Genomic DNA, 23,825 nt, shown 5'->3' on the forward strand with positions numbered 1-23,825 from the left:
AGAGGAATATATATATATATATATATATATATATATATGTTTGCTTTCTATGTATTGATTTTAATTTATAGATTCAATGTAAACATATTTTTAATTTATAGAGATAGAAAGAGACTGATGCACATTTTAAGTTTGTTTACCTTGCCAGATAACCCTCTCCCGTCTCACCTTCTCCTCCTCTGGGTACTGAGTCCTGGATGCAATAAAACACAGCTATTCCCATAGATCCTGGCAGGCTGGTGCCATCTGCAGTTTGCTCCGCCCATGTAAGGATGGCTCTTCCTCCTTGTTTTTGAGTGTCATTGGTCCCCTCTCTTTGGGCAGGTGTTCTACCTGCCAAGGTGGGCTCTCCAGGACCTGCATGTGTTCAGGGGGCCCTGGGGCCTACTGGGCTGGGAAGACAGAGGTTTCTCCTAACCCCTGGCCTCTGCTACCACACTTCCAAATCACTGGGTGAGGTAGTCAGAATGACCCTCACTCATGACATTATACCTACACGTACAGTGACTTCTTGTGGTTGCTTCCAAACACTTCTACAAGCTCCTGCCTACTGGAACCTCCATCACCAGGAACTGCTCCCAAGGAGAGGGGTTGTCAAGAGGGGCTTCGTAGAGCTTCCAGGAGGACTGCCACAGAAGGAACCCGCTGAGCTTGAATTTGGGGTTTAAGCCAAAGGGACCCATTGCAAAGAGTCCCATTCTGCCTCCCACGGCATGTCAGCCTTTAAAACCCAAGGAGAGAGCACTGGCCTCCAGCATACTTCTCTGTGTTCTTCACCCGGGAAACTCTTGTGGGGCTAAAACAGGACCAGAGCCCAGGAATGGCACTGGGGAAATTCATCACGATGTGGGATGGAGGAGAGGACCCCACGGCTTTGTCGTATCTATAGAAAATAAAATGATTGCTGAGAATCCTGAAGCATTCCTCTTCAGTTTATAAGTGTTTCTGCCATTCACAAACCAGAAGTCTTAATTAAAATGCTGTTAAAAGACGCAAATCAATTAACAGATACCTTACAAGATGGTTTATTCTATCTTACACACAGAAAATTGCTTATGAGTATCATGTTACCGCTTTAGGTTATCAGTTAACAAAGGCTGCTAATGAACTACGTTGTTATCAAGTCAGATAAAAGACACCCTGGGAATCCAGGCAAATTATTACAACACAGTACTTTGTTTTGAAATATTGCTCATCTTTCATCACACACAAGGAGAGTAACCCCAATCCAATGAGAACCAGTCGACACAACCACTCAGATTTCTGTTGAATTGGAAAGGCAGAGAGTATTCCATAGTGCAGCCCCAGAAATGCAATGTTAATATTATGGGGGAGAGAAATGTTAATGGGGCCTGTGTCACAGAACCTTAGGTTCATGGCAATAATAAAAAGACGGGGGGTTCCTAAGCCTCTGCCAGTCATGTCCTCCATGCAAAAGTCATTCACATTTGTACCACAAGATAATGCCATAAGCATAATGATAATCCCCTACATTTGTGTAGCTCCCTATAAGGCACACCATCAGCTTTTTCATTGTTGGTTCCATCATTCAAAGAGCTGCAGAGATGCAGGCCATCCCACGGTCACTGAGACACCTTCCTCTCCAGCCCAGCCCTCCATTTCTTCCTGTAGAAGGTCAGTCTTTCATTTATAAGACTGGAGATGGCCCCATGGTCTTCATGTTTCAGCACCCCTGAATTTTTGCAGAGGGACTCATGGCAACTGAGAAGTTGAGGCCAACAGTTCTAGAAAATGATGCATACCTGTTGATAGATGGAGGTGTTAAGGAGGCTGTGTCTTGACTTTGGTCCCCATTTCCATAAGCCATTTGCTATGGGTAGGTTCCGTTGATATGGACACAATGCTATCATAGAAGCATGAACAGCTCCTCCATGGAGAACCAGGATAGGCAGAATAGATTTATTGACTTCCATATTTCTTACTTCTGGATAAAGTGCTCGTGCCTCACTCTATGCAGTCAGCTTCTTGTGGAAGAGAATCGATATTTTCCCTCAAGACAGAGACACTATAGATCTATTACTTGCCCTGGGTATTGAGTTCCATATGAAGATCCTTCAAGAGCTTTGGAAGGTCAAATTCAAGACATCTCTGAGACCGATGCTGTGGGCAGCTGTCCAGACCTCCCAACCTCTTCTCCTGAAGAGGCCACTCATTTAGAGTTCAATCACTCGTGCATCTCTGGAAAGGAAGAGAACCATCTGGAAGACTTATTGACAAAGTGATTATGCTCTGACCAATCACGGCATATGCTTACGCAGCGCACACAGTTAAGTAGGTATGAAAGAACTCATCAGCATATCTTAGCAAAGTGGGACATTTCCTCATGCAACATAGAAAAGTACCTGAAGACCAGTGGCTTCTAGGTAAAGGGACGGTTTTTCAGATAGAGCTCAACTGAGAGAATGTTTTCTGCCTGCCAAACCTCAAGCCACAAAACCTCACCCACTTTCGTGGCAAAAAGGGAAGAAGTCATTCCTCAAGGTTAAGAAGCATATCTGCAGGAAAATGCCACTTCACGTGCTTGAAGAGACTTCATGGGTCTGGGGAGATGTTACAAGGAACAAGGTAGACAGACCTTTGCAAATGTAATTAGAAACTGATACCTTCAAGCCTGACCGTGAGCTGTTACGGTGAGTGAGTCTTATCCACACATAGTGTATCTACTATACCGATCTATCTATATGTATATAAAATTAGGAACACAGAAGAAAAGATGAGGTCACCAAACCAGACCCCAGGATAATAAAGCTAAGGCTGAAAGTAGGACACAGACCGCGCTGTGGCCACTCTCGGCTAAAGGCCTCACCAACACTCCATGCACAGAGATTGAATTCATACCAACGCTTCACTGTAGTTTCACATAATAGTTGTAATTATAACAGAATGACATATTTATGTTTACATTGAATGTTGCATACTTGTTTATGTCCTTTGATCATTCATGCTCAGTCTCAATATCTTGATATCTAACATGGAAGAAGGGACAGCAATAGCAGGAAGATCGGGCAGAGTTAAGCATCTATGGGATAAGCCAAGCCAAAGGCCATAAAAGAGGCAATACTACCTACCCCATGTGTGGAGGACTAAGGACACAGGTTGAGGTCAGGACTACAGAGCTTGATGGCAGCAGAACCAACATGGAAGACACATAAATTGGAAACGAGCAAGGATGGTGACAGAGAAGTCTGACGGGATTCCAAGAGAGTCTAACGGCTGTCAGATTTTTGTGTTTCTCTTTTAAAATATGGTGGGTCCAAAGTTTGAGTCGGATGGTCTAGCGGTCCATGGGCTCAACAGAAAGTTCATCCCCTTCTGTTCATCACCCCATTAACAAGTCCTGAGTTCAAAGGACCCTTTCTGGTGTTGTTAGGAAGAGGATCTGAAGTAGCTGGATATATGCAGCATTTGCCCTTGGGATACAGGTGTCTATAGAAGATGGGGGAAACCAGGAACGCAGGCTCCTCCTACTCCCGGTCACCCTGAGCTGGGGAAGTGGCACCTGTGAGCTACTCCATCTCCATGGAGGAAGTTATTCTCCAGCACGGCAGCCATTCCTCTGCATACAGCTGTGTCAACAGCCCCCAGAGAGCCAGGAAGAACTGCAAGAACAGATAAGCTGGGCAGAGGCTGGGATAGCAGCTGCTGGCTGGATTAGCAGGTGAATCAGGCAGCAGACCTGGGTTGGGTATCTAGAGAACGAGAAAGAGACTTTTGGAGGCTGTACGTGCACTGTTTCCGCTATTAACATTGGTGGTTTTAGGGGCGCCTGGGTGGCTCAGTCGGTTAAGCGGCCGACTTCGGCTCAGGTCACGATCTCGCGGTCCGTGAGTTCGAGCCCCGCGTCGGGCTCTGGGCTGACAGCTCAGAGCCTGGAGCCTGTTTCGGATTCTGTGTCTCCCTCACTCTGACCCTCCCCCGTTCATGTTCTGTCTCTCCCTGTCTCAAAAATAAATAAACGTTAAAAAAAAAAATTAAAAAAAAAAAAACATTGGTGGCTTTAGCCAATGCAGTCAGAGAGGAGAAAACAATTAGGGACATAAGAACTGGGAAAGGAGATCTGTTATGAAAACTCAAGGAAATCAAGAAGAAAAAAAACACACACACAAGAAAAGCTTTCAATAAGGCTGCCACTATAACATTAACATACCAAAAAACAATCCATCAACAATCAATGACTAAGTTGAAGACATAATGGGAAACTCCATTTCTAAAAGTAACAAAAACATAAGAATATTTCCGGAGTAAACTTCACAAGAAATGTGGAAAACCCATACGGTAAAAGCCAAAAGCTCTCTTAAGACACACTAACACAGACTTGCAAATAAAGTCCCCTTCCACGAAGGACTGCTTAACGTCATAAAGAAGCCAATCGTCTTCAGTTTAATACACATACATGATGCAACCCCAACAAAAAAACCAAGGTGTTTGTTCTGTGGATAGGTCGTGGAGTTGGTTCTGAAGTTCAAAGGGAAAAACAAACACGCAAGAATGGCTAACAGAGAATAGCAGAAACGTGCCCCTGAATAGGAAACACAATGGGAGCACGCCAGATGGTGGAACAAGCCATAAAGCCTGCACAGGTCGGAGTGTGGTGCCAGAACACCAATAATCACAAATACCATGGAAAGTAATACCAAGTCCAGAAATAGTCCAAATAAACCAGGATATTTATCATTTTTTTTAAATTTTCAATAGTTTCTGCTTTATCTCGCTGTGTTCCTTTTACAAAACTATATTTAATTAAAATTATCTGTATACAGTTTCTATAAAATTGAAACATATTTACATATGTACACACATATATTTTTTCTAGTTTTTATAAGGTTTTGTTTTTTATTTATATCTCTGATCCATTTGACATTTATTGTGGTGCATAGTATGACATGTGGATCCAATTTTTTCTTTTTCCCAAGTGGCAATCTCTCTCAGCATCATTATGGAAAATATTACTTTCCTCTGTTTTATTTGCCACCTTTATGGCTTTCTAAATATCCTTGTTTAGGAGCGCCTGGGTGCTTCAGTCAGTTAAGCATTCAACTGCGGCTCAGGTCATGATCTCACAGTCCGTGAGTTCGAGCCCCGTGTCAGGCTCTGTGCTGACAGCTCAGAGCCTGGAGCCTGTTTTGGATTCTGTCTCCCTCTCTCTCTGCCCCTCCCCTGATCTCTCTCTCACTCTCTCTCTCTGTCACATACACACACACAAATGAATACACATTTAAAAATTTTTTAAATAAAAATTTTTAAAAAAGGAATATAATACTCTTTATATATGGAGGGCTAAATTCTAAATAAAAAGAATTGCAAAGAAATCTTCAGGTTACTGCAAGTTTGTAGTTGTATAGTGTTATGATTCTGGAAGTATTTTTTGTGGTATTGGAGGATAGATAAAGGGTAAAAACATTTATGTGGAACAGAGCTGTCACTTTGGAGGAGGCAAAACAGAAATATGAAGTGAGGAAAGCTTAAGAAGAGGCTTCTGGTATTGAGTTTGTGGCTCAAATATACATTTCCTGAGTCTGTGTGTTGAGAGGGCCTAGAAGGAATGATGTCTCCGGAGCCACATGAGCACACACTGTGTCTAGATCTTGCCTTCTAAAAGCTATGCCACATCAAAAAAGAAAAAACAGGGGATCTCTAAGGAACACATGGGTGATTCCAGGTCTGAGCAGGGGCCGTACACGGTGAGATGGGGTATTGTGTCGTGTCAGCCCAGGAAATGGCCAAGAACCACCAAGAAGTGACTGGTACTGGACAAACTGAGGACAATTTGAACGTCACAAAGATCTATGATGGTAATGAATTATAATATGTTGAAATCCACAGTAATGATATTCAACAAGAGAAAGAGAAAAGGGGGAAGGAAAAAGTCCTTTTTTCTAGAAGAATAAGAAGGGATGCCAGCATTAGAAACTCCACATTTTGTAACTCCCAGTGCAATAACTGATTCAAACGTGGGTTGTGAACAAACGTAAAATCATCGGGCAAAGAATCAGTGGGGGTCAGGATGTTCACATGGTCTCAAAGTACCACCCTTCAGATTATCGACTACTTACAAAGAGGAAAATTGGTCTCCCCAACACAGAGGTCTAGCGGTCGCTTCCTTAACCAAGTGATCAGACACAGCATTACCAACAGTGAGAGAACCTGGCATCATGTGCTTCCTGATGTAAGACAATAAACGATGCACAATGTCACCTCCGTAGTGTTCTTGACAAAATTCTCAATCTGCATCTACTCGGGAAGAAACCGTCAGCCAAATCCAGAAGATAAGACATCATACAAAAGTACTTCGATACTGACAGGGGAAGAAGGCAGAGTTGTCCAACACAAGAAGAGACTAAACAGAGACAAAATCAATACCATGTATCCTGGTTTGGGAGGCTTGAGCTATAAAAGATATTTCTGAAACAATCAGAGAGATTTGAACTCGGGCTGTGTAATAGGTGAGATTATTGAATTTTCTCAGTCATTTCCTCAGATGTGGTCATCGTATTGTGATTATGCAGGAGACGCCCGGTTACGTATTTAGGGGTAAAATATCTCTGCTAATTTAGGGGTGATATTGCCACTAATTTTTAAGTGAATCAGAAAAAAATGTACGTAGACAGAGTAAAGCAAATGGGGGAAATGTCAACTTGTGAATCTGGGTGAAGGATGTGCATGTTTTTATCACACGGTATTTTCAACTTTTTGGTGGATTTGAAGAGTTTTCCAAAAGAAGGAAGGTGAGAGCACATCGATGGTGCACGAGATGTGGGCAAGAGGACCCAGGGAATACGAACTCTGACCAATCCCACAAGCCCAGGCCACGCCCACACTGAGACCTGAAAGCAACAGAGGAAACAGACGCTTCAGCCAAACCAATAGTTTTGATGACTCAAAGTTTTGGAGTTTTTTTTTCATCGTGTGACCAAGGTGGTTAGTTAATGGCTCGATTGGCCTTTCAAGGGAAAAAACTGATAAGTACGAGAAAGTTAACGATCTTGTTTCTAAAAGCCTGTTTTCTCAGCTCTGCTTAAGCAAATGTCCCACAGCTTCATTTTAAATCTTGCTGAAGTACCATTATATTGACTTTTTAGGGACAAAAAAAAAAAACCACTCTGCTGATTCCTGGTCTCCCAGCCATCCTGGCACAAGCAGTCGTGACTAGCAACTCCCTCCCATCCTGCAGGGGGGCCACCTCTGGAGAGCCACTGTCTCTCTCTCCCCTTCAGAGCAAGTGACCACTCTTACAACTCACCTTTCGGAGAAACTGAGGTGTGACCCACAAAACAGGAGAACCGGGTGTTCATTAACTCATCCCTACATGACAAAAAGCACATGCAAAGTTTTGCTCCAGGAGAACGGCTTGCCTGTCCTTAACTTTTTCTTTCGGGTCTAACTTCTTCCTGACTCAGCCTGACTCCATCTAGTGTCAGTTTTGGAAACTTAAATTGTGCCTCCCTTCTCTTCAAAAATCCCTGTTTGTGGAGGAGCTCTGGTCTGCTACGTGCCAAGAACACTTCTCTGAACTTGGTGCAGGGCTATATCCCCGGGGTGGGGGAGGATTCCCACCCAGCCGCCCGACTCTCCCCTGCCCTTCATGTGTTCCTTTCTTCATCCAGCCACCTGCTTTCCCCCTGCTTCCTTCACATTCCCTTTCCTGGACTTCACTTGTACCATGTTTATTTTTGAATGACTATTACAGTCACCTCTTCAGGATTATGAAAATGGCCTCCTCTAGTTCCGAGGCTTCAAAATAATTCAGAACTTCTAAATGCACACAAAACCGCGATGTTCTTCTGACAGGATCATACATGGGAACAGAAAGCCACAGCAACTGCTGCTTCAACAAGGCTTTTGAAGTGGTTTGTTTGTACTGAACACAGCAGCGTCTTCACACAGGCGCACACGCGCGCACACACACACACACACACACACGTGTCAGTCACTCGCTACGAGACATCAGAGCTTCTCCACCCCCTCACCCTCCAATGCACACACACGCATGTACCAGGACCAGAAATTAGGATTTGTGAAATCTGCCATTTTTGCGAATTCCATGATTAAGATATCCCTGAAACAGGGTCTTCAGAAACTTCTGGGAGGCACTGGAGTTTCCAATGCAAGGTACCCTAACTCAAAGTTCCCCTCCATGTGTGTGGGTGGTTTCGATGGCCAAGGTAGCACGCCCGATACCGTGCGTGGGGAGAAGATCTCTAGGACCACTCCGTCATGACATGGGGCCCGAGCTGGCCACAACAGTCTGTAGCCACATACCCAGGGTGTGTCAGCCACCCAGCAGAGGTCCCCGGAAGCCATGCTGTGGTCAGATTCTTCATCATTGCAGACATAGCCCATCTACCCCAAAACTGACTCCTACCTTGTACTCTCCATCACAGAGACCAGCTGGACCCCCAAAGGCAATGCACGTTCTATGCCTGGGGTTCATCTAGTCATTTCCTGGTCCCCTCTCCCCCTACTATCAGGAGCTAATCCTTCTCATCCTACTAGACTCAGTCCATGGCCTCCCATACCTGTGTCTGCCCAAAGCCCTGTTCGAAGCCCTGATGAAGGTCTGTCTGCCCTGACTCTACAGTGGGAGAGCCTGAGTCAGCACAGAGCCCAGAGCAGTGGGAGTGCTGCCTCTGGCTGAGCCAGGACAGGGACATCCTCCTGACAAGGGTCACAGCTGCACCTTCAGTGGAACCTATCACTGTGCCAATCCCCCGAGGGCTGAAAGAAGACAGAGCTGCCCCAGTGTGAAGGCCTCTTAGGGTGGGGAAGGACAGGGCAGCGAGAGCCAGCCAACTTGGAATTCTACTTTTCCTGCACGAGAGGTCTCAGGGATTTGGTGGCACTTGGGAGGTGTGTAACGTGTTCTTTTCTAAAGAGGAATGTGCCAACCTCAGCCAGTGTGGGTCTGGGTGTGTACGAACATGTGTATGTGAGATGGGACACATGGCCTGGTCTCCCAGCCCATAAATGCCCCTAATTCTACCATACATTTCCAAAAGCTCCCTGGGACTGCCCCTCCCCTGCATGAGAACCCCAGATGCAGAGGAGGTGACATTGCCAGCAAGAGAACTGTGTGGCCACCCCAGGGCTTGGAGGCCACTGCCTTATGGCCGCACTAAATGCAGGGTGAACCCCACTAAACACAGGCGCCTGTGTTCTAGAACCACCCAGGTTTACATCTATCACACACAGTCATTAGCAGTGCCTCTTCTCCACCCTCACAAAGTCCTGATTTGGGTGATAAGGTAAATGGTCACCCTAATCACACTCAGCTCCCCCAGGGGAGGCCCCTGTAGGGTGGCCAAATGGAGGGGGAGACGATGGGACAGAGAGAGGGAGACAGAGAAACAGTGAGAGTCAGAGGAGGAGAGGGGTTAATGCTTGGAGGTAGAGTTGAGGAAACGCACTGTAGGGCCCAGAAACGAGAACATCTGAAGGAGGGGAGGTCCTCCAGGAAGTGAACGTCTTGAGAAAGTCCATTTGCAGCTCACCGCCTGGGCGTGACCCTGGTGACAGTGAGCCACGCGTTTGTCTCCTTCACACACAAATCCGCCATTCCTTCCATGCTCACAACACAGCGCCCACTGAGTCCGAGGTCCCAGGGAAGAAGTGGAGGTGACCCCATGCTCCAGATCCCCTCTAAATCCCACCCCCCCCCCGACTCAGCCCAGACTCTGTTTGCATGCCAGTCCTCACGGAGCACCTCCTCTACTTGGAGCACCCACTCTGTTGCAGGCACTGTGCTAAGTGTTGGGGCTACAGAGATGAAAAGAAAGACCTCACCCTCAAGGACCTTACATCTCGGGGAGAAAGCCATCAAAAGAAATATATCACATGATGTCAGTGAATGGAAAGTAATATGAAGAAAAATAAAGCTAGGGAAGGGGAAGACAATAATCAGGGGAAGGGGGTTCTATTTCAAACAGGCCATCTAAAATGAAATGATGGCACTGAAGCAGAGATATGAAGGAAGTGAAGGGCCAAGCGTGCAGCTATCTGGAAGAAAAGCATTCCAGATGACAGAAAAGAGCATATGCAAAGGTCCTGAGGCAGGGTTGTCTCAGAGGACATAGTCTCTATGTGGAAGAACAGTGTGGCTCATTGCCGGTGGGGAAGCCAGTTAACCTGGAGTAGGCCACATGGGCTTCCCAAGTGGGTCAAGGCAAGAGCTAGGGACCTCTCTCTGAGTGTTGGGGGGATGCACTGAGGGATTCTGTGTGGGAGGTAGGGCAGGTAACTGAGGGTATACAGAGACCAGCCCAAGTCCCCTTTGGCTACTGTACCCTGTGCGCCACCCCCCCCCCCCACTCTCATGACTCTTACCCACTGAACCATAGAAGGGAAGAGGAGACTTGGGGTGCATTCTGGCCTCCTTGGAAGCACTTTGGAGTAGAGAGAAGGGCTAGGAGGACAGGCAAGGAAGCACAATGGATAAAACAGGAGGAAAAATGATACCCTCACTTACCACGGTAGTGACCTTACCTTGGGACTCTCTTCTTTAGTGTGACCGAATCTAAACAGAGAAAGAAAAGCATTAGGAAGGAGACACTGTGACCTGTGGTGCAGCTCACTCAGTGTCAGGCAAGCAGGAGCGAGTCAGAGCCAGCCTGACTCAGGCAGCTCTGAAGGGCTCCCTGGGTTGGGGGCACGGGGGGTGGTGGTCTTGGGCTGAGTGTTCTTCATCCTTCCCCTTTGGCTCTGTTGGAGTTTGTCCATCCAGGTCTCATCTAGAGCCCCCTTAGCTGGGCACATAAGTAGAACCGAGCCTTCCCTAGGGCCCTCCTACCCTCATCATTCCCCATTATCCCCCTTCACTTGCAACTCCTGGACCCCCTTGCCCTAAAGGGATCCAGCACGTCTCCCATTCTGTGATGGAGAGGGTTTTTCCTCTCCCTGCCTATTCCTAAGGATACAAAAGCAATGGTAAGCAAACTCCTGTGACCAATTAAACCCCTTGTTCAGTTGGACATGCTGGCATCTCAGGAAGCCCCCAAAGGCTGTGTCTCCTCTCCCTGGCCCAGACTTCCCCCTCTGCCTCTCTTCGCAGATAGTAATTGCACTTTGCAGAGACACAGTGAGGCTCCTTCCTCCTCGTCCCCGGGAGAACCTCATGGAAAACTGCATCGTCATCTCATGAAGCAGACTGGGAATGATTTTTGCGAGTCCCAACTTGGGAGAAAGGGGATGCGAATCACTGTTGTATTTTGCTATCAAAACTCACAAACTGCCCCGTGTCTGTGAGTTTCACTTCCCCACAGATGCTGTGGGACACCGAGAACCTGCCAGAGTTCATGTACGCCCAGCTCTGTTTGGATCAAGAGGACCCAGCACAGCTCCAAGCAAGACCAATTTATGAACAACTCGGCCCATATCAACTGAGCTCACAGCACCACCCAGCCTCATCACCTCCTGGGATCAATTTTATCTGGTCACATTTTTGGATATGAGAATAGACGTTTCTGTCTGAAGCCAACTCAGCCCCCTTCCCCTTCCACCTTTTTCCAAGAAATCTGATTCTTAGGAATGGAAAAGTACCGAGAGAGAAAAAGAAGAGGGGAGGGAGAGAGATCAACAGAGACACAGAGAGCTCACTGCGTTTCTTTTCTACCCAGGTTTTCAGACTTTCTCCAACCAAGTTTCTGAGCTCCCCGGTGCCTCAGTCTGCCCTCACCATCCTGGGCTGGGCTGGGCTGGGCTGGGCGGAGGTCACTGCTCCCTTACCGTTGAAGCCCAGGTTTGAGTTTCTCAGGTCCGAGGAGTCATTATCAAACAAGTGCTTCTTGATCATGCAGATCTTCAGGGCCAAGAAGCCAGCCGATATGGCAAGGCCCACAGCCGTCCCGATGATGGCGTACTTGATATCTGCAGGGCAGAGAGGAATTGAACAACGGGCATCAACCAGTCACCATCCTGCAGAGGTCTTCTGCAGCTCCCTTCACAATCTGGGTGAAGTCCAAAGTCGTGTGCAGGACCCTAAAATTCCACATTCCGATCCACTGAAGCCCAGGGGCACACTCGTTCCCTGCCCCTTGCCCACACCCTATCCCCTCCTCCTAGAACTCCATCCTGCTCTCTTCAGCTGAGGGAGTCATTCCCCAGCGGCGGATGGTTCACTTCTCTGGCCTCCCGTATTCCTTCCTCACTTATCTTTTCATTGATTCATTTATCACATACGTGTTCATTGCCTGCTCTGTGGTGAGCAGAAGGCAAAGGAAGAGAAAAGATCAGACTCCATCTTGAGGGGAGTCAGCTGGGGCAGTTGGGAGCTCACCCTAATGCCAGGTAACAGGGGTGGGCTGGGCTGGCGTGGGAGCCGGGAGCCTTCCCGGAGGAGGCAGACTGTACCGTGCCTGCTGAGGCAAGCCCCTGAGGTGGAAAGGAGCTGGGACCAACCATGCAGGTGCGGGGCGGGGCAGGGAAGCATGGCAGAATGCAGGGCCCTGTAGGTGCCAGAGCTGCTCAGCTTACAGAGAACAGACAAGGGCAACACTGGTGACTCATACCCCTCTGAGGACAGGCTCTCCAGCAGGCCCATGCCCCTGGGGTAAAGCTGTGTTAGCTCCTCAGGCAGGTCTGGAGGTGAGTGTGGCCCCTGTTCTGGGATGACAGGCAGGAAACCAGCCACACACACCCCCTGCATGCCCCACCCGCCCAGGCCTTCTGGAGTGTCCCCCTCCTACCCCCTCAGCCCTGCACGCAGAGGAAGCAGGACAGCCACCTACCAATTTCGGCCCCAGCAGACTTGCCCGTTGCTAACACTCCAACATCTGTAAAGAAAGAAAACCCAGACTCTGGTTAGAACCAAACTGCTGGCTGTGATCAGGCCAGGGGTGGAGGGCCGGCCCCTGTCCCCAGCCACTCCCTCCCCCACATCCGGGAAGGCCCTCCTGCTTGGCCCCCAGCCTCAGGAACACAGAGGCAGGCTGCTGGTTGCCATGGGGTGTCCTGGAACCTTGCAGGGATGTTAGAGCCCTCCCCCGAACCCACACGGGGAGCCGGGTTCCCTCGAGTGGCCCTCGGGGTTCAGCCAGCTCTCTAATATGGTCTCCAAGACCCAAACTCTGACCCTTGCTGCCGCTTTAGCTTCTTCTGTCGTTCCCACAAACCCTCTCACCCCAGCCATACTGCACTGCTTCCAGTCCCCACCCAGGCCACAGGCTCTGCTGTCCCCGGGCCACCCCCTCTGCCTGGCCCCATCTTCTCGCTTCTCCTCCTTCCCCTCACCTCGGTTCCATGTTACTTCCTCCCGAGCCCCCACACCTGGCTCAGCTGCCCCACGACCTGCTCCCCCTCCTGTGAAGCCTTCATACCCGACCACAGCATTTATTTAACAATGTTACAGAGTGCTGCCGTGCTCCAGGCACCCTGCGGCCTGAGAGCCTCTCAGCTATTAATCCACAGACTGCATCTTCTGGCCAGTCTCCCCACTGTGCTCTCCATGCCCTGTGGGGGGTTCTGCCCCCCAGTATTCGACCCAGCGTCGGGTACGAAGGACGTATTAACAGACGTTCTGCGAATGGGTGAATAACGGTGACGGAGCACGCGGCAGGGGTGCCTCACTCTTCGAGCCAGGAGGACTCCTGCCATCAGGAGACATGGCTTCCAGATGGGGGCCGTTGTCCCTGCAGAAGGGCCCAGAAGATCTAAGGCAGAGTGGTAGGCCTTGCAGAGGAAGGTGTTCATTAATTGGCCACTTACTTTGAGACAATACTGGGTGCGGCACTTGCATTAACACATTTAATACTCACAGCAACAACTGTGGGAGATAGGAGCTGTTCTCACCTGCCTTTGATGAATGAGGAACCAAAGGCATTGAAGACTTGACAATGGGCCCAAAGGCCAAGAGAAGTGGAACGCAGAGTCTGAGCCATGCGACTTGCACTGAGAGGCCCCGGACGTCCTGCAAGGTCGAATCCCAGGGAGCTAAAAGAATGACCCCACAGCCATTAAGGCCAAGGGCTGGAGAGGTTTGGGGGTTGGAAGTGATGAGACCCAAGCCTGGTTCTAGGTACAAGCTTCCAGGCAAAGGTAGAGAAGCCGGAAGTACCACACCTGTGGGGTTGGGGGCTGGATCTTCCCCAGTTTAGCTCCAAGACAAATCCACCTCCCAACCCCCCACCTCTGGGAGGCTGAAAGATGGCAGAGGCACTTGCTCAGTAAAGACATTCCCCACAGGACCACATCTGCTGACTACAGTCAGTGCTGCCTGGGGTGATGTGTTGGGTTGACCTCTTGCTCTGTGTGTGTTTGGAGGGGAAAGGATCATCGTAAGGGAGGTCAGGATTTTTCCGCTGGCCTCACTTAGCAAATGGATAAAGCTGGGAAGTTGTGAAGCAAAGGTACACAGCCTTGCTCTAACCACAGGTTGTCTTGGAAATTCAACGACTTCTGCCTTTCTTCTGAAATGCGTGCCCCTACGTGAGGCCCATCCACACACACACATCACAGACACCCCCACGTACGATATGACCTTGGTCTTGTCCATTCTCTGAAACTCTGACTGAGCTTCGTTGTTTCTTTACATTCCTTACATTAATCCTGCCATTCCAGCTAGGTTGAAAACTATTCCAGGGATGGGACAAAATCTTATATTTTGCACATGGCTGGGTTGGGCTGTTTTGAGGGGCTGGGCTAGGAGCTGACTTCCAGATTGATGCCCAAATTTCAGAGCTGCATATGCTGTGTGCTCACCTTGGCTCCCTTCCTGACATCGGTCTGGCCCCCCCTCTGCCGTAAATGGACAGGAGACAGGGGACAGGGCAGGGCAGGGCAGGGCAGGGCATCAGCAAGTGAGGCCAGCCCACAAAGGGGACAGTCTCTCCCCTACCCCCTTGGCACATGAATGTCTTTCCTGGGTCCTCCCCTGGTGACCATCCCTCTCCACGTGGAGCATGCAGCGTAAAAACTTTATATGAGCCCGAGATGAAACTTGAATAGAGAAGAAAGAAAGAACACAGAGTGAGATGGAAAAAGTCAGAGAGCCAGAGAGAAAGAAACACAGAGACATGGTCACGCATGGGCACCCGGAGCCTATGCCACAGGAGCTCAGACCTCTGGCAGCAGGGCTGAGAAGGAAAAAGGAGAAAGAACATTTAATGTCACAAAAGGCCAGGTGCTGCCCTGGCTCTCTGGGCTTCGGGCTCTTCTACCACGTCCAAGGTCAGAGACTGAGGTCAGGGACTGAGAGAATGCCTTCCATGGGGCCACTGCTTTTCCACCTGCAGGCACAGGAACCCGGGCGGTGGACACATCCAGTCCCAGTAATTCCTGCTAGCCAGCCAGATGGCCACTCGGCGGCAGCCTTTCCCCTCCTTGGGGAGGGAACTCCCTCCCTGCAGCCTTCCCCCTGCACGCTCCGCTCATGTCTCTGCCCTGCTAACAAGCCCCTGGGTGAGGATCTGTCATAAACACACTAGCCCAGCTGACCCCACCACCCACCTCCTGCCAGGGTCTTGAGCTAGAGGAGTCCCTCCTGGGCCATAGACCCCCGGTGAGCCCCCAGTGCTAATTTCCCCTGACTCTGCAAAGCAGCTGGAGGATGGAAGGGCCTAGCAGCACAGCCAGAGGCTTCCGGCGTGGCCCTGCGTTGAGACTTGTGCGAGCCCCAGGAGGAAGCTGCCGGGCACATTCTCTGCAGGAATTCTCTGGGTTCTCTTGCAAGCAGGAAGAGGAAGGTTAGCATCCAGAGGACCGACTCTCCAACCCAGGGGAGAGTCCAAGGGGGCTGAGCAGGGGCTGGCCGTACCAAGGCCAGTCTCCCTGGGGGCACGCAGGGGCTGTGCTGACCGGTTTGCCAGGCGGTAGTGGACACAGTGCTGGCCACATCTGAATTGACTGCCAGCACTCCTGGGACTGCCCACACTGAAGCAGGCGCAGGGGTCAGGAGCAGAGGTCCCGGAGCCCAGCCCTTGCTGCCACCCAGCACAGAGAGCAGGGGGCTGCCTCTAGATGGGTCTCCACCCTCACAGTCTTCCTGTGTGCCCAGGCGCTCTTGCCAAGCCACACATGTGAGGCTACACTTGTCCAGGTCCCTGCTTCCTCCGCCTGCCCCATTTGAACATGCCTCTGGAGGACGATATCTCTCCCCACCGAAATAGCCAGCCTCCAGCCCTCTTCTCTGCAGCTCATCCCACCTCAGTCATGCAGAGCACGGTCTGCTTCTGCAAGTGGTTTCCAAACGGGAAGGAAATGATCCTGAGACCTTGAGGCTCCCTGGGTCCCCTCCCCTGGGACGAGAGAGGGGAGCCTTCAGGGGAAGGCAGCAAGAGGGCTGCTCTCTGAGAGTAAGCTAAGGGCACAGCAAGGCTCTGCCCCATTCAGTTGGAATCTGACCCACTGAGAGCCCGTCCCTGACGTCCAGACCTCCTGCGCTGTCCATGACACCTGTTGGGCCCGCCCTCAGTGGGGGCTGGCACTCTTCACCACCCTTATTTGGGCAGGATCAGGCTATGTGGTTCCCATTGTGGAGTAGTGGGCGTGCGAGAACTCAGATGTTGTTCTATAAGTAACTGAACTAAAAATAGAGAGAAGCTGCCCTCAGTGTTTGTCAATGGATGCCTGGTCATTTTCATCCTGGAACTTAAATATTGCAGAATGGCTCCTAACTTTAGATCTCATTCTAACATCCCCAGCCAGGGGAAGGGGTTTCAAATGTCGAGACAGGCATCCATCATCTCCTAACACAGTCTACACATAGGCATGAAGTGCCTGCAGTCTGCTCTGGGTAGGGCATCCAAGAGCAACCCAAGACACCTGTGCCCCATAAAGGAGCTCACAGAGTGACGAGGGAGACAAAAAGAAAAATCGGAGGGTCAAAGGCGATGTCCAGCACTTCCTGCAAACCTCCGTCTCCACTAGCTAGAAGTCTAAATGGAGGTGTGCAGAATGGACACCTGCTGTGTCGCCTGCACACCCCCGCTCCGACCCCTCGGCTGCTGGCAGTACCTCGGCGTTCCTTTGGGAACCACCTCCACGTGATTCGTCCAGGGCCGGCCCCAGGATGGATGCATGAACCCTACCTGATTAATTAGCATATTCCATCTTCCTGTCAGCAGTGATTGGTTGAGGGGTGGAGCAGGTGAACCAATTCAGGCCAGTAAGACTCAGCTCTGGGACTTGGAGGGAAATATGGAGAAACAGGAGCACCTTCTGGAATTGGTAACTGTGGGGCTGAGGGGGGGCCCACTGGATGGAAAGAATCTGCTAGGACTGAAGCCCCCACAGAAGAGGGTCAAGCTGAGACCAAGACACCTTTTGAGGGCCTGAATCCAACTGTGGCTGAAACACCTCTTCTTGACTTTTCAGTCACCTCAGTAAGGAAACACTTTCTTTATCTTAATCTAATCCAAGCTAAGTAACTGTCACCTGCCATCAGAAGACTCCTGATGACTGGGGTGGCAGGTCCTTCATACAGCATCATTGGAAATCAGGTTGGCAAGGCAGGGAGGCAAGTAGAGGAGGCTGGCAGTGAACAAGTCGCTCACACCCCAGCCTCTAATAAACCCAACCAGGATCAGCAAGGAAAGCAGCCACTGCACATGCTGCTGTCTTTGATGCAACACCTTCCTTGTTCCCATGGAATGCTCTTACTTATCCTTCAAGACTTAGCACAGGGGCGCCTGGGTGGTTCAGTCGGCTGAGCGTCCGACTTTGGGTCAGGTCATCACCTCACAGTTTGTGGGTTCAAGCCCCATGTCGGGCTTTGCACTGACGGTGTGGAGCCTGGAGCCTGCTTGGGATTCTCTCTCTCTCTCTCTCTCTCTCTCTCTAAAATAAATAAACATTAAAAAAAAAAAGACGTAGCACAAAGCCACCTCTTCAGGAAGTCCCCATTCTCTTCATTTGTTCAGGATCACCTCTGCCACCTTGTCACACCTCTGAGCCTGCTCCAGTCACACTGCCTGGCAGGTTGTTCTGTGGCAACAAAAGACCCCCTTCAGGATGGTATGTGAGATTCCTCGGAACTCAGATTCTCTTCCTGTGAGATGCAGAGAGAAGATGGAAGGAGAGAACTCTGAGCTCTCTGGGAAGTGACCCTCAAAACCAAAACCACTGAGCATGAAACCAGAAGTGTCTTCAAGTGATAAGACTGAGTATCTGGTACTAAGTGATAATGATGGGTCAGAGGGAAGAAACTCTCAGCCAAGGAGAAACAAGTGACTTTTGCTCCTGCAACCCTGAGACGGGAAACACTCATGGAACAGACACGAAACACACAGATCATATGTGGAACACACATGGAACACACATGGCTGCCGTTGCTGTGGATGCCTCTGTCTTTCCTGCCCGAGATCCCAGACCAAGTAAAATGCAACCAGGATCCCACTGGGAGAAAGGGTCAGAACGGGAATTGGAAGTGCAAATGGAAAGGGAACAGTCCAAATATTTTTCACACACAGTTTGATCCTGGGCCTCCCTTTTCTCATCCAAAAATGGGGACGTAAGACCCGAATGTGTAGAAAGGACTCAGTGAGACAGCTTCTTTCTTTCTGCCCATTTGTCCTGAGCCTCCCTGAAATGTAAGCTGATATCGGGGGCCCCCGCAGAACACAAGGTGTGTTTCTCTAGCTGAGCTGGTTCGGTGCTTGTGGGTGTTTGGTACCCCTTCCCTTCCACAGAGCTCGTGGATGGGTGCACTTTTCAGAAAGATCAGGCAGGTGGTCCTGGCCCTTTCACTCTTCCAGGGGGCTGTTTGACGTTACGAATTAAGCACATGAGGTCTGAATGTGGGAGGAAGGCTTCTGTCCTCTCCCAAATGGAACACCGGAGAAGCTCTGGGTTAGCCTGGGTGTGGAGCACTCCAGCTACAGGCGGCGGCTGGGTGTGTGCTGGGGTCTAGAGCCTTCCTCTGACACAGCTCTGGATTTGCAGAAACCTTAGGCTCCTTGTTCACAAGCCCAGGAACCACCGGAAACTGCTCTTCCTCGATACCCTTTCCCCAACTTGTTAGACTGACTGCAGCTACCAGCTCCAGGTAATCAGGACTCGGCCGCTCCTCTCCCAGGGCTGAAGCATTCCTCCCTTCCCATGAAAGCTCCCAGACCTGGGGCAGAGCCCACACCTGCCAGTCTGCAGGTTCCAGAGATAGAAAGTGAAAGGAAAGCTGAGGAGAAAGGACAGCTGAGCAAAGACAGCTCCAAGGGGGGGCCTCCGACCACGACCAGAGGGCACAGGAGTCAGACCACCAGCTCCGCAAACCCAGCTCAGCACTGAGGCTGCAGCCGTGCGCCCTGGCGCCTGCAGAGTGGGGAATTCCTTGCGTGGGGTCCCAGGAACACAAGGAAGCAAGCAGCCACAACCATCCAAGAAGACCACGGGGGCGTGGGGGTGGGGGAGGAAGGGGGGGGCTACCCCAGCCCAGGGGAGTCCGAGAAGGCCCCTAGAGCACGCATTATTTAAATTAAAAACGAAAGGACAAATAAGACCTAGTGAAGACAGGGGCTGGGGGTGTGGGCGGCCATGTAGTGGAACCAGGCAAGGGGTAGGTGTCCAGGCAGAGGAAAAGGCACCAGCAAAGGCCAAGAGGCCGGAGGGGGAGCCAGGGCTTGGGAATGGAGAAGGCAGCTCAGCGAGTCAGAGCAGCAAGGGGGTAAACTGAGGCTCTCGGGGTTCTCCAGAGGATGAGAAAGGGACAGGACAAAGCCACCATGAGCAGGAACTAGAGTCTGGAGGCCAACAGGAAGAAAGAGGGGCTGACCTGAGGCTACAAAACACAAGGGAAAATACCTCCAGCTTCTAGAAATAGCATCCTAATTAAGAGGAAAATAATACTGGTGGGTGACCAGACAGTATCGAAACTTGTGCCTACTTTGTTTTTCCTGAGCAATCTTTGCTAATTAATTCTTAAAGATTCACGCACGGGGATTAAAACACTCAGCTAAAGAAGCCAAACTGATCAATACCTTTCCAGGCTAATGGAGGGACTGGAGGCCGGGAGCCGGCCTCGGCCCAAGGTAGAACCAAGGACAAGGGCACTCCAGGAATGAGAAGCACTCCCAAAGGGGTAAGCCCCCCAGGGTGTCCCAAGTCCATGCTGGCCAGCAAGTGGTGACATCAAACACTATCACACCAGGCAGGGTTGCTGCTGAAACTTTGAAGGAGCCAGAAGTGCTGGAAGCCAGGAGGAGCTTCAGGCTGCCCTGGTGGGGTGGGTGGTGTTGTCTGGGGAAGGCGGGCCCAGCGGGCCCACTGTGGGAACACCCGGCTAACCCTACACATGCTGGTTGAGGGGGTTGGTCCATCTTTGAATGTCTCTGTGGGAGCACGAAAGCTTCATAAGACTGAATCCATGGTGGGTGGAAAGGAATGACACTTGGAACCAGAAAATCGGAGTTTCCATTCTGCTACTGCTCAGCCAGTGGCCTTGGGCCAGGCGTGACTTGACTCCCAGCTCGGTGGCCCCTCTGCAACAGGGCTGACCACAGGAAGCCTGCCGAACGACACAGAGGGCGTTGCAGGGATCCCCTGAAGGTGTGTGGGCACCAACCGAGGTGCAGGAGGGAACCTTCCTGCACAGGTCCTCAGCCACCCACTTGAGATGGGGTTCTCGACTTTCCTAGAGGCTGTGGGAGATGGGGGGGCGGGGGGCAGAGTGTACCAGAAAGCAGCTCTAGGCAGAAACTCAGGTCAGAAAGGAGACTGTCGTCCCCATCAACGTTATCAGGAGTGGGAGAGCCGAGCAGAAGCCTCCAGAAGGCTGTATGATTCCAGGTGGGGGACCGCCCACCCACTCAACCTTGGGGCTTTGGACCAGAGAAGGCCCGTTTGCAAGAGTGCCTTTTCAGAGAGCGTGGGGAGGCTGGAAGCAGTGCAGAATAACTAATTAATGATGGTAAAGTATTGTGGACGGGGAAAACGCTGCATAACCGCTAAGTGGTGGGGTTATTATTATTCATGCAATATTCATACTGTGCTCTTCAGCCTCTGAGAAGCTCTGCTCCGCAGTCCTCAGGGACCCGGCGAGGGAAGCGTGTGCCCAGGGGGCGGGGTGTGGGACGACAGCTGGCCTGGTCCACGGGGAAAGGGCCATGACACTGCAGCAGAAACAGCAACACCCAAGCAACACAGGAGCCACAGGAGCTTAGCAATACCACACCACCTGCCTCCATCCACCAGGACAGAGGTTCTCTGAGCCTTATTGTGTGCCAGGGTCTGTGCTGGGCATTTGTTTTTCAAGAAAACTCCTTAAAATTTGCAGGGCCGAGGGCATGCCACAAGTCTAAATAATTAAGAGTTCAAGATCCAGCCACGCATGGCCCAGCCCACATGCTCCTGAGGGTCCTGCTGTCCACTCCCCATGGGTTACCTTTCCCAGGGGAAAGCGCTTCCCTGCTGAGGGCCTGAAGGCTAGCTGGTCTTCTGGGCAGAACAGAAGGATGTGCGGCCCGGCCCGGGCCTCCTGTAATGCCAGGACCCTGCAGGACTCATGACAGGGCCTGGCCCAGTCAGCCTTCCCAGCGGCCTCCTCCCCAACACCTTGCTTTCCTTCCTGGACTTCTGGCCAGCACTGAGGCATGCCTCCCAAACTAGCTTGCCAAGTGGAAGAAGGAAGTGAGATTTCCTGGTTATCCGCCAAGGAGTGCCTGTTGGTCACTGAAATAAAAGCAGCCCCTCCCTTGCCGTCTAGTTTCCAGGCCCCCACAAGGCTAGGTTTCCTCTCTGGACACACCACACCCCCCTTTGGGCCGCCTGGTGCACACACAAGTCCCCCTCCCATATGAATGTGTGCTGACCCAGTTCCTGAACTTTGAAAACACTTTATAAGACCAAAAAGAAAAAAAAAGGCTTTGTATCTGGATATAGGTGTGATATGGGGGCCCTTTACAGCCAGAGTGGGGACAGGGACCTCTCTCCTGGGGTCCATGGCCCTCATTTCTCCAGGAAGCCCCAGCAGGTCAGGGGTCATCTCAGGGCCACATGACTGAATAGGAGAGCCTTAGGGTTTGAGTCTGGGTCAGCCTGGCTCCAGGAAAGGGACTCACACCAGCACACAGGCTGGACAGTTTCTCAACGTGTCATGTGTGGCTCAATGAGTAGGGCTCATCCGTGGTATGGGGGAATCTCTGTTCTCTGAGTATCTCCAGAGCCTTCTCTGGGTCAGCTCCCGCCAACATTGTCTTCTATGAGGCTCGTCATGGGCCAGCCACAAGCCATGACGGACGCCAACACCTCAGGTCACATGCCACTTCCAATGGGGAAGCGGGTATGAGGCGTGCAATGTGGCCTACAAGCCGGCAGACCCTGCTGGTGTGGCCCGAGACAAATCCAGCCTGTCTTTTCTCTCCCAGGACGGTTGCCTACAGCCGACCCACCCGCCGCACCGCAGCCGGCAGGCTCTTCCTCCAGCTGCAGCAAATGCCCTGCGAGATAAGCCTCACCTTCCTCCCCGTGGCTCACCAAGCCCTCCTCCACTGGGCGGTGCTGGGCGGTGGCCTGGAGAGACCAGATCCTTGCCCCCAAAGAAGTCAGAGCACCGCGGGGAACGAGATCCCAAACAGGCACATAGGAAGGCAGATATGCGATTAGGATTGTGAGGAGATCTGTAAGGGAGCATCTCCGGGGCTCTAGGAGCAGCAGCACGAATCCCACACAGAGCAGGTGACTCATGAGGAGGCTTCAAGAACGGAACTTGACAGATATCCCATGGGGCTGGGGTGCAAAAGCACGGGGTGACGCACGTGATGGGGCTGAGGAGGGCCTGTGGACACAGTAAACGCTTGGGCCTGTCCTGGCAGCAGGGGGAATCTGTTAAAGGATTTTAGCCAGGCAGGCACATACACGATCAACTCTCACTCAGTAAGTCTCCTCCTCCAGGAAGGCCTCCCAACACCCCAGTTTGGATCAGAGACTTCTTCTCTGGTTTCCTCCATGTTTCCTTCATCTCAGCACTTAACATACCACATCGCGACTGTCCTTCCTATAGATTGTCAGTTCCTTCAGATAGGGGCCTGACTTTGTACTGCAGCAGAGCCTGACAGAAATCAATATTTGCTTAATGAAAGAGAAAGCCCCAGTGTCCATGTGTCCCAGGACAGCACGGTGGCCCAGGAGCCCAGCTCCACACCTTTCACCTCTTCCCCTGGACAGCAGCTCATTGACAACACGGCCCAAAGGTTTGCCTAGGTTTCTGAGGGGGTACAGCCAGATTCCAGGCAGAAATTCCCCAGCTGCTCATCCGTTTTGTTCAGATGAGCAGGAGAGAGAAAGCCAGTTCATCTTACTGAGAACCATTAGCCCCTTATTTAATGGAATCAAATTTAATAAAAGGAGCAGTTCAAGCAATTCTGGAGGATAAATGAGGGTCTGGATGTGACAGAGATGCTTACAGTGACTTTAAGGAGGAAGCACAAGTGGTTTAATTTGGAAGCGAGTGAAAAAGTCTGCTGATCTGTGTGCCAGCCGGGGCAGCTTCCATCCAGGGTGCATGGACCACGGGCAATTCCCAGCAGGCACTGTGCTGAGGTCACCCCAACCGCCCTTACCCCATGAGGCATATTTCTCCCCTCAGGATCCCTTAGATCAGTGCCGCATGTTTGAGAGATGTTAAGTATCCCAGACCCCTCCCCAAAGATCTTCCTCCAAATCACCCATCTGCCAGGCCTCTTAAAAACTCATTTCAGGCCCCCATCTCTGGAATGCAAACTAGAATAGGCTTACTTTTCCCTATTCCTCTCACTAAGTATATCTTAAAGCCTAGATGTTACACGAAAACAAACATAAGAAAATCCTAAAAGGTGTAGAGAAGAAGGCAAAGTGGCTGAGGACCTTGGGAGCCCCGCTGGACACAGCATGTGGCCTGAGGTCACAGT

The 23,825-nt window shown here is 50.9% G+C and overlaps 1 protein-coding gene across 3 annotated transcripts in view; it reads right to left on the bottom strand.

Moving 5' to 3' along the window:
• Nucleotides 1-1,009: 1,009 nt before the first annotated feature.
• TMEM273 (transmembrane protein 273) overlaps nt 1,010-23,825 on the bottom strand; it is a 30,477-nt gene continuing 7,661 nt past the window's right edge. Inside the window, exons 2-6 of one of the 3 annotated variants that reach the window (XM_058696993.1) lie at nt 13,801-13,941; nt 12,741-12,785; nt 11,740-11,880; nt 10,484-10,531; nt 1,010-2,199 (exon numbers count right to left, since the gene is read on the bottom strand). In XM_058696993.1, the coding sequence (XP_058552976.1) occupies nt 10,497-10,531; nt 11,740-11,880; nt 12,741-12,785; nt 13,801-13,941 (362 nt within the window). In that variant the 3' untranslated portion in view covers nt 1,010-2,199; nt 10,484-10,496. The remainder of the gene's footprint in view (nt 2,200-10,483; nt 10,532-11,739; nt 11,881-12,740; nt 12,786-13,800; nt 13,942-23,825) is intronic. The other 2 variants (XM_058696992.1, XM_058696994.1) reach the window with 2 other exon arrangements.

The sequence above is a fragment of the Neofelis nebulosa genome, chromosome 13, assembly GCF_028018385.1.
Source record: "Neofelis nebulosa isolate mNeoNeb1 chromosome 13, mNeoNeb1.pri, whole genome shotgun sequence".
NCBI classification, from domain to species: Eukaryota; Metazoa; Chordata; class Mammalia; order Carnivora; family Felidae; genus Neofelis; species Neofelis nebulosa.